This window comes from Ranitomeya variabilis, chromosome 5 (genome assembly GCF_051348905.1).
Source record: "Ranitomeya variabilis isolate aRanVar5 chromosome 5, aRanVar5.hap1, whole genome shotgun sequence".
Lineage (NCBI taxonomy): Eukaryota > Metazoa > Chordata > Amphibia > Anura > Dendrobatidae > Ranitomeya > Ranitomeya variabilis.
The window spans coordinates 17,713,824-17,725,056 of record NC_135236.1 but is presented as its reverse complement, the minus strand read 5'-3'; the positions used below and the strand labels follow the sequence as shown (position 1 = coordinate 17,725,056).

At 41.9% G+C, this 11,233-nt stretch overlaps 1 protein-coding gene across 1 annotated transcript; it reads left to right on the top strand.

Moving 5' to 3' along the window:
- The first annotated feature begins 8,402 nt into the window (after nucleotides 1-8,402).
- Nucleotides 8,403-9,746, top strand: LOC143774655 (olfactory receptor 10C1-like). The gene is made up of 2 exons (XM_077262406.1): nucleotides 8,403-8,438; nucleotides 8,829-9,746. Exons 1-2 carry the CDS (start codon nucleotides 8,403-8,405, stop codon nucleotides 9,744-9,746), a joined length of 954 nt encoding a protein of 317 aa, XP_077118521.1.
- The last annotated feature ends 1,487 nt before the right edge of the window (nucleotides 9,747-11,233 follow it).

Here is an 11,233-nt window from a genome sequence, read left to right as displayed (position 1 = left end):
TCTTCACAGCATAGACAATTGCCTTTTGATGATCCCAAAGATAAAAGTGGATTGGTCATCTTGGGCCAGTTGAATGGTCACCAAGGTCTCCCGATCTTGCATCTTCTCGCCTGACCACTTGCACCAGTGACCCCATTCCGTCACATCTCCTCCAGTCCCTTTCCTCGGCTGTCACCTCTCACATAACAAAAATTTTCAACCTTTCCCTCACTTCCGGTATTTTTCCCTCCTCATTAAAGCATGCCATCATACATCCATTACTTAAAAAACCATCCCTCGACCAAAACTGTGCCGTTAATTATAGACCTGTCTCTAACCTTCCCTTTATCTCTAAACTCCTTGAACGCCTGGTCCACTCCCGTCTTACCCACTATCTCTCAGATAACGCTCTTCTCGACCCTCTTCAATCTGGTTTCCGCTCTTTACACTCTACTGAAACTGCCCTCACTAAAGTCTCTAATGACCTACTAACAGCTAAATCTAATGGTCACACTCACTACTCTATGCTAATTCTCTTGGATCTCTCTGCAGCATTCGATACTGTGGATCATCAGCTCCTCCTCACTATATAATCTTTATTTTTTATATAGCACTAACATATTATGCAGCGCTTTACAGTTTACACACATTATCATCGCTGTCCCCGATCAGGCTCACAATCTAAATTCCCTATCAGTATGTCTTTGGAATGTGGGAGGAAACCCACGCAAACACGGAGAGAACGTACAAACTCTTTGCAGATGTTGTCCAAAGTGGGATTAGAACCCAGGACTCCAGCGCTGCAAGGCTGCTGTGCTAACCACTGCGCCACCGTGCTGCCACTATGCTCCGCTCCATCGGCTTCAAGGACACCGTTCTCTCCTGGTTCTCCTCCTATCTTTCTGACCGATCCTTCACTGTATATTTTGCTGGTTCCTCCTCCTCTCACCTTCCCCTTACTGTTGGGGTTCCTTAAGGATCAGTCCTATTCCCCCTCCTCTTCTCTTTGTATACTGCCCCTATTGGTCAAACAATCAGTAGATTTGGTTTCCAGTACCATCTCTATGCTGATGACACCCAATTATACACCTCTTCTCCTGTTATCACGACAACCTTTTTAAAAAAACACCAGTGATTGTCTTACCGCTGTCTCTAACATCATGTCCTCCCTCTATCGGAAACTGAACCTGTCAAAAACTGAACTCCTTGTGTTCTCTCCCTCTACTAACCTACCTTTGCCTGACATTGCCATCTCCGTGTGCGGTTCCACCATTACTCCAAAGCAACATGCCCGCTGCCTTGGGGTCATCCTTGATTCTGAGCTTTCATTCACCCCCCACATCCGATCACTGGCTCGCTCTTCTTATCTGCATCTCAAAAACATTTCTAGAATTCGCCCTTTTCTTACTTTCTACTCTGCAAAAACTCTTACTGTTTCTCTTATTCATTCTCGTCTGGACTATTGTAACTCTCTACTAATCGGCCTCCCTCTTACCAAACTCTCCCCGCTCCAATCTGTCCTGAATGCTGCAGCCAGGATCATATTCCTCACCAGCCGTTACACCGATGCCTCTGCCTTGTGCCAGTCATTACACTGGTTACCCATCCACTCCAGAATCCAGTACAAAACTACTTCCCTCATCCACAAAGCACTCCATGGCTCAGCACCACCCTACATCTCCTCTCTGGTCTCAGTCTACCACCCTACCCGTGTCCTCTGCTGCACTAATGACCTCAGGTTAGCATCCTCAATAATCAGAACCTCCCACTCCCATCTCCAAGACTTTACTCGTGCTGCACCGATTCTTTGGAATGCACTACCTAAGTTAATACGATTAATCCCCAATCCCCACAGTTTTAAGAGTGCCCTAAAAACTCATTTGTTCAGACTGGCCTACCGCCTCAACGCATTAACCTAACGATCCCTGTGTGGCCTATTAACAAAAAACTAAAAAAAACAAAAAAACAATCAGGTTCCTCTCATCATGTTCTCATACACTTTATGCAGTTAATAGCACTCTGTGTCTGTACTGCTACATACTTAGGCAGTTAACTGGTTCATGCAGCTTTACATGAACACCCGAGCCTTACACTATGGCTGGTCCAAATAACTAAAGCAATTGTTACCATCCACCTCTCGTGTCTCCCCTTTACCTCATAGGTTGTAAGCTTGCGAGCAGGGCCCTCATCCCTCCTGGTATCTATTTTGAACTGTGATTTCTGTTATGCTGTAATGTCTATTGTCTGTACAAGTCCACTCTATTCGCTGTAAAGCGCTGCGGAATATGTTGGCGCTATATAAATAAAAAATATTATTATTATTATTATTATTATTATTATTATTATCTGACCTCCTTAGACTTTTATCTTTGGGATCAATGGATGCTGGAAGCCTGTGCTAGAATTTTTTCTGCGGTGTTGCTATCAGTGTGTCAACAGTGGGAGAAGAGGGTTGCATTGACAATCCAACACAATGAGCAGAACTTTGAACACATTTTTTAAGTGGTCATAAACTTGTACACCATTGTTTTTCTTGTGAAATTCTCAATAGGTGTGATGTGTCACATGACCCTCTTCCCATTGAAAAAAATAAAGTTGGATCTAATATGGCCAACTTCAAAATGGCCACTATGGTCTCCACCCATCTTGAAAAAGTTTTCCCCTTCCCATATACTAATGTGCCTCAAACAGGAAGTTGATATCCCCAACCATTTCCATTTTATTTTGGTGTCTCCATATAAATTGCCCACCCTGTATAAATAAAGATAATTGCAAAAATGGTTGGGGTGTAAGGATAGATATTATATATGCCATGTTTCCTACCTATGGAAAACTAAAATCATGACAGGAAATACGGCATTAGTATCTCCTGCCTGGGACCTTCAGGGGTGAATTCATCCTGATGTTTGGGGATTCCATGATTTTCTAAAGACATAGCCATATCCCATGACCAGCCCCCATATGAGCTCACCAAGGGGAGGTATGTGGGAGTAACCTGCATGTAATAAAAGCATATTTTCAAGAATTGTTTTTGTCAGCCCTGGAAGACACAGTTTGCTGTGCTTCAGTGCCAATTTTCTAAAAGGAGAGTTTCCCTCTGCTAAGATATATATTTCCATGACACAGGTTTAGTATTTTTCTTTTGTCATCCCTTTTTTATGTGATTGTATAAACTATTGTGTTTTCTTCCCAATTTGTAAAATATTTTGCATATTTTGATACATTTTTATACTGACTACTTTCTAATGAAATTCGTAAAATTGAATGGCTTTGTTCCTTTTGCACCAGAAACTGCATCACTGAAGCCATACACTGCATGTAACAGTCCAGTCGGCCAGTATAAACGATTGGTGGTGGCAGCGAGCTTTTTTTGGCTGTGGCTGAGCTTGGCAGTTACCGTACATGAATATAAACTGTATATATTTTTGGGACCAGCCAGGAGATCTGCGGGATCCCCTGGTTCGGTAAATCATGACAGCCTGATTTGTAGGTCAGTTTTATTTTATTTCTGTTTTTTCTATTTTTATTGCATTTATATTATTTTATAAAAATTACTAAATATCTTGTGAAAAAATAAAATGGAATCCTGATGGATTATGTCTCAGTAGAGAAGTATTGTGCAGTAGCTCGGGGATAGGTGTGGATTAGTGATGAGCGAGCACTAAAATGCTCGGGTGCTCATTGTTCGGGTCGAGCAGATTGGAATACTCGGGTACTCGACATGAGCAACAAGCCCAATGTAAGTCTATGGGAGACCCGAGTATTTTAACAGCACTCCCCCCCCAGGGGTCCTTTTAAGGTCTAAAAACATCAGAAAATGATGGAAACACTGCTGAAATGACTCCTTGGTATATTTCAATCAGGATTCCAAATCACCATTTGTGTATTTGCACTACACTATTAACAGCAATCATATCTATATTCAGCCATTTCTAGAAAAACTTAAGCTTAATCCATTGAGTATTCTGGATAATCATGACAATCTTCTTGAACAGTATCTATAGGTAAGTAATGTTAAAAATAGCTGCTACTATGTATTCCGGAAATATAAGTGAGGACTGCAAGAATGTGAAAATGTTCTAAAAACTAACTGTGACCATATTCATTTTTCCATAGCTGTTCCATTCGGCTGTGTAGTAAATATTGGAGACACAATAGATGATCTGATATTCTTTCAAATAATTACTTTACAGATAAAAAGAGCATTTATTATTATTTATGTTTTTTATCCTAGAAAGAAAGAAGGAACATGCAGCCTCCCTCATACAAGTTATCTCAACCAACATTGATTAAGTCCTTTGCATCTGCAAGCATTCAGCCATCACTTTTTTGTATTGAACTCTTACCATTTGATGCAGCCAAACTTATGGCTCTCAGAGAGATAAACTAATATGGTAGACAAATAAATATTTTTAATAAACTAGTGAGCCAAACTAACAGCATTGCTTTATCAAATTTATATGAAGTGTATTGTTTCCAATGGGAGCAACCAGGCAACACAAAAAGGAGCTTTTCAAGTGAGCTCTGTAAGGTACAAAAATGTTATGAAGTCTTTGCCAACAAGGATGTGGTTTCACCAATGGGGGGTACATTTTTTAAAAATATACTATTGCCATCTCAGCCCTCCTTGCCTTGCCCAAAATTCACCATCCTATTAACAATACAGAGCACGTTAACCCTGTTCATCTAGTGGCAGGTAAGGAAGAGACATGGCAGGAACCAGAGTTAAGAAGTAGGCCCAATGTAGGGGTGTGGGTCTCTGAGACTTGTAATGGAGTGCATGGCCTGACAAGCATTTGCCCATGGGGGTTAAATTTGTTAAAAATATTTCATGGGCATCATAGGCACCCTTGCCCAAAAATTGACTGTCTGTAGCAGCACAGAAGACGTTCAGCCTGGTGATCTAGTGGTGAAGAATCAGGAGACATTGCTAAAGGCCTCATTGAAAAGGAAGCCCAATTTAAATGAGCTGTTTTCCTAGACTTGTAATGACCATACACTAAGTGTATGGGCTGACAAACGTTTCCCGATGGGGGGATACATTTTTTAAAAAGATACTATGGGTATCATAGACACCCTTGCCCCCGAAAAAATTGTGACTTAGGCATCACGGAATCCTTTCACTCTGGTGCTCTACTGGTTGTGGATTATGAGGATGAGGATAAGAAGGAGGATAACAGCAAACAGGCCAAATCTGGAAGCGAATACCCATGTGTGGCTGTGAAAAGGTGCATGAGAATACACCTCCCAAAAAAGAGAAAGTATTAGAGGTTATGTTTCTCTGTTTTCACAACAAACTCTGACATCTGCTGCCAGCGTTCTCACATGGGAATTTTCGCAGTAATTCCACTACAAGGGCCCTCTGGTACTGCGACATTTTAGTACACCTCTCTGCCTCTGGCAGAAGAGATTGAAAGTTGTCCTTGTAGCATGCGTCTAGAAGTGTCATCAACCAGTAATGAGTGGTGACTGCTCCTGGCACATTAACCCCTGGCACACTGTGATCAAAGATGATCGCAGTGTTCCGGTGGCATAGGGAAGCATCGCACAGGGAGGGGGCTCCCTGTGTGCTTCCATGAGACCCTTGGAGCAACGCGATGTGATCGCGTTGCTCCTAGGGTCTCCTACCTCCTGCTCCCTGCAGGCCCCGGATTCAATATGGCCACGGGGCTGCTTCAAGGTCCTGCAGGGAGGTGGCTTGCAAGAGCCTGCTCAGAGCAAGCGCTTGCAAGCGTCCCTGGAGTGTATATCATATCGCTGATCTGTCACAGTGCTCTGCAAAGCTGTGCTCTGCAGCAGCGATCTGACCCTAAAACATGATGCCCCCTGGAGCAATGATAAAGTAAAAAAAAAAATATTCACATATGTAAAAAAAAAATTATATTGTTCCCATAAATGAATTTTTTTATAAAAAAAAAACAATAAAAGTACACATATTTAGTATCGCCGCATTCGTAATGACCCGACCCGACCTATAAAACTTTCTGTTAAACCCTACAGTGATCACCGTAAAAAAAAATACACGAGGCAAAAAACAACGCTTTATTATCATACCGCCAAACAAAAAGTGGAATAACACGTGATCACAAATACGGATATAATTAACGATGTTACTGCAGAAAACGTCATCTTGTTCCACAAAAAACAGGCCGCCATACAGCATCATCAACAAAAAAATAAAAAAGTTATAGTCCTGAGAATAAAGCGATGCAAAAATAATCATTTTCTATATAAAATAGTTTTTATTGTATAAAAGCGCCAAAATGTAAAAAAAATATATAAATGAGTTATCGCTGTAATCATACTGACCCGACGAATAAAAGTGCTTTATCAATTTTACCAAAAGTGGAACGGTATAAACACCCCCCCCCCAAAAGAAATTCATGAATAGCTGGTTTTTGGTCATTCTGCCTCACAAAAATCGGAATAAAAAGCAATCAAAAAATGTAATGTGCCTTAAAATGGTACCAATGAAAACGTCTTTTAGTGTGTCGGTTGCCAATCATAAAAATCCGCTAAAATACCAGCTATAAAAGTAAATAAAACCCCCCTTCATCACCCCCTTAGTTAGGGAAAAATAATAAAGTTAAAAAAAATGTATTTTTTTCCATTTTCCCATTAGGGATAGGGTTAGGGTTGGGGCTAGGGTTAGTGTTGGGGCTAGTGTTAGGGCTAGGGTTGGGGATAAGGTTAGGGTTGGGGTTAGGGTTGGGGCTAGAGTTGGGGCTAGGGTTAGGGCTAGGGTTAGGGTTGGGGCTAGGGTTAGGGTTGGGGCTAGGCTTAGGGTTAAGGTTGGGGCTAGGGTTAGGGTTAGGGTTGGGGCTAGGGCTAGGGTTGGAACTAGGTTTAGGGTTGGGGCTAGGGTTAGGGTTGGGGCTAGGGTTAGAGCTAAAGTTAGGGCTAGGGTTAGGGCTGGGGTTAGGGCTACAGTTAGGGTTGGGGCTAAAGTTAGGCTTAGGGTTGGGGCTAAATTTAGGGTTAGGGTTGGGACTAAAGTTAGGGTTAAGGTTTGGATTACATTTACGGTTGGGATTAGGGTTAGGGGTGTGTCAGGTTTAGGGGTGTGGTTAGAGTTATGGATGGGATTAGAGGTGTGTTGGAGTTAGGTGTGTGGTTAGGGTTGGGATTAGTGTTAGGGGTGTGGTTAGGGATGGGACTAGGGGTGTGTTGGGGTTAGGGGTGTGGTTGGGATTAGGGTTAGGGGCATGTTCGGGCTAAGGGTGTGATTAGGGTTATGGTTGGGATTAGGGTTAGGGGTGTGTTTGGGTTAGGGTTTCAGTTAGCATTGGGGGCTTCAATTGTTTAGGCACATCAAGGGCTCTCCAAATGCGACATGGCATCTGATCTCAATTCCAGCCAATTCTGTGTTGAAAAGCTAAAACAGTGCTCCTTCCCTTCCGAGCTCTCCCGTGTGTCCAAACAGGATATGTGGATATGCTGTGCCCTGCCTACCTAGCGCTGCAATATCTGGACCAATGAATTAGCCCTCAAATGGACTGTTGGTTTCTCAGGAGTTGTGGATATAAGAGTTGCAGAACTACACTAACTATAAAAACCATAATTCTGTCCCTATCTCGGCAGCAGCTCTCCCTACTCTCGCTGAATCCGGAGCTGAATGCGGCGAGCAGGGCGGCGCCAGGGCTCTTATACTCGGGATGAAGCTGTGCGGCCAGCCAATCACTGCATGACCACAACAAAGATGGTTGCGGTGTTTCATGACCTGGCAGACAATCCCTGAACCGTGATTGGGACTCTAAAGTCCGCCAAAAACGCTGGGTGAAGACACCAGTTACCGCCGAATAATCCCGGAAATGCTCGCTGTTCGCTGAGTACACCGAGCATAGTAATACTCGGGCGAGTAACGAGCAGTGGCGAGCACGTTCTAAATGGACGCACACATGGAAAAACAGAGAAGAAGCTCACAAAAAATAATTTTTTACATTGAGTTAATTGCTAAACTTGTTTTTCACTTATTTATTAAGCTGAAATTTCTACTTAACTTATTTTACATTGACATTTTCCTATCCTCATTTTTAGGCACTCCATTATTATTTTGCTGAAATGAAATATGTAAATTAGCCAAAAAAGATAATGTAAAGATTAAAGGCTCAATCCTCATAAAATTACTTTTAATTCTATTTATATTATTTTGCAACAATTTCCACATATGATATAAACATAATTCCGACTGATTAGATCTCAGTAGAGAAGTATTGCGCAGAAGCTCAGGGGACAGTTGTGGGGCTCTCTCTGGGCTCAGCAGGCACAAGATTCTCTATAAATGTGGATAAAAAATGACTGGATTTAGGATACAACAACATAATTATTGATTCACTACATGAACCTGATTACAGATATATTCTTGCATTCGTGTCGTTACTTCCTAATTCTAATATTATCAGACTATCTAAATATTATATGAAATGGACGCTCACATGGACAACATAGAAGTAACTCACGTAAGAGTGGTCTTTACATTATATTAAATGCTAGGGTTTTTTTCAGCTCTTTAGTAAGATAAAGCATTTACTTATTTTCTTTTATATTGACTTTTTCCTATCCTCACTGTGATGCACTACATTATTATATTGCTGACGTAAAATATGTAATTAACCTAAAAACAAAATGTAAAAACTTAAGTCACAATCCTAACAAAAGATTGATGGAGTTTAGCAGATTTTGCCTTTTTCGTAAGATAGGAGAAAACAAAATAATGGGTTTTATATAATATTAAAATAATAATTTAAGAAAATTGTGTTGCAGTCATTTTTTCTGTTTTGATTTTTCTGTTTTCTTTAGTTGGATTTTCATGAAAACTATTTTCACAATTGCTATCTTTTTTTTTGTAGACCAGACTTCCAAATAATGTTACATCGATTATTCTTTTAGGATTTCCAAATCTTCAAAATTTCAAAGTCCCATTCGTCTTAATCTTGGTCCTCATTTACTGTGCAACTATTTCAGGGAATTTTTTAATCATTGCTCTATTTGTACAGAGTAAAACCCTCCAGTCCCCCATGTACTTCTTCATTGCTCAGCTCTCCTTGTGTGACATCCTGCTGACTACAGACATTGTGCCCACCCTTCTTCATACTGTACTGTATGGCGGAAGCTCGGTGACTCTCATCGGATGTATCCTCCAGCTTTCTTTCTTTATTCTGTCAGAGACCTCAGAATGTTGCCTACTGTCGGTGATGTCTTATGACCGATATCTGGCCATTTGTTACCCCCTCCGTTATAGTGCCATCATGAATCACATGTTTTGTGTGTTGTCAGTCAGTATAGTTTGGTTGATTGCTTTTATTATAGCTTTAATTTATGTAATCCCTATGTGTTATCTGTATTACTGTGGACCACATATTATTGACCATTTCTTCTGTGACTTAGAACCTATATTACAGCTCTCCTGCTCTGATATATCCATAATTCATATACAGATTCTTATCCTTGGTGTTTTAGTTGGAAATTGCTTTTTTATAGTAATTGTGATATCCTATGTGTGTATTGTCATCACCATTCTGAAGATCCCATCCAACACCGGTAGACATAAAGCCTTCTCCACCTGCAGCTCCCACCTCATTGTGGTTGCCATGCTTTACGGGACACTATCCATTGTTTATATGTTTCCAACAAAAGGACAAACCCTGTCCCTGAGCAAGGTCTTATCTTTGATTTATACTGTGTTGACCCCACTGCTTAATCCTATTATATACACCATGAGGAACAAGGACTTTAAAGAAGCTTTTCATAGACTGCAATGTGTCTAAAGGTACTGTTACACTAAACGACTTACCAACGATCACGACCAGCGATACGACCTGGCCGTGATCGTTGGTAAGTCGTTGTGTGGTCGCTGGGCAGCTGTCACACAGACAGCTCTCTCCAGCGACCAACGATCAGGGGAACGACTTTGGCATCGTTGAAACTGTCTTCAACGATGCCGAAGTCCCCCTGCAGCATCCGGGTAACCAGGGTAAACATCGGGTTACTAAGTGCAGGCCGCGCTAAGTAACCCGATATTTACCCTGGTTACCATTGTAAAAGTAAAAAAAAAAAAAAAAAACAGTACATACTCACATTCTGATGTCTGTCACGTCCCCCATCGGCGTCCACAGGGTTAAAACTGCTTTCGGCAAGAGCGCTGCTATTGCACGTGCTGCTGCCGAGAGCTTCCCTGCACTGAATGTGTCAGCGCAGGGAAGCTCTCGGCAGCAGTGCGTGCAATAGCAGCGCTCCTGCCGAAAGCAGTTTTAACCCTGTGGACGCCGGGGGACGTGACAGACATCAGAATGTGAGTATGTACTGTTTTTTTTTTCCTTTTACAATGGTAACCAGGGTAAATATCTGGTTACTAAGCACGGCCCTGATATTTACCCTGGTTACAAGTGAACACATCGCTGGATCGGCATCACACACGCCGATCCAGCGATGACAGCGGGTGATCAGAGACCAAAAAATGGTCCTGATCATTCCCCAACGACCAACGATCTCCCAGCAGGGTCCTGATCGTTGGTCGCTGTCACACATAACGAGATCGTTAGAGGGATCGTTGCTACGTCACCAAAAGCGTGATGTTGCAACGATATCGTTAACGATATCATTATGTGTGACTCAGCCTTAAGGCCAGGTTTACATTGTGGTAACAGCAGCCCGTTCAACACATGCGTTAATGGGCTGCTGTTAACGCAAGTGCCGATATGTCGTCACGCTAGCGCAGATAGAGCTGGGCTGTCCCAGGGTCCGTCACTCAATGATGGCACATCGCTAGCGCACGCCCACAATGGACATGCGCTAGCAATGTGTCTGACATTGGACTAAATGGCGGCGTTAATGGACTACGTTACACCACGTTATGCCGCAGTGTAACGTAGTCCGTCTAACGGATGCCAAAAACGTAATGTGAACCTGGCCTAATATAGAAGTGAAGAAAGGTTTGCATGTATTGGAATATGTAAGTGTATGGATCATCCAGGCCACAGGCATAAGAAGTTATAGGGGGCTCTTATTATTGCCCCTATTAGGCTAAGTCCTCTAATTGATCTGCCATATCCTCTGATGAGTCCTAGGAGGGACAAAACACATTTAGAGATGGGTTTTTTTTGCTATCTGATGCCATTATATGGATCCAAAAGGTGGCAAACAATATATCACCATGAGGCTGAATGCTTCATAGGACTACCTTTAGATGAATACAAACAATAGAAAGGAACAGCATCCAGTCCAGGTGATGAAAAAGAGAAAAAACAACTTTACT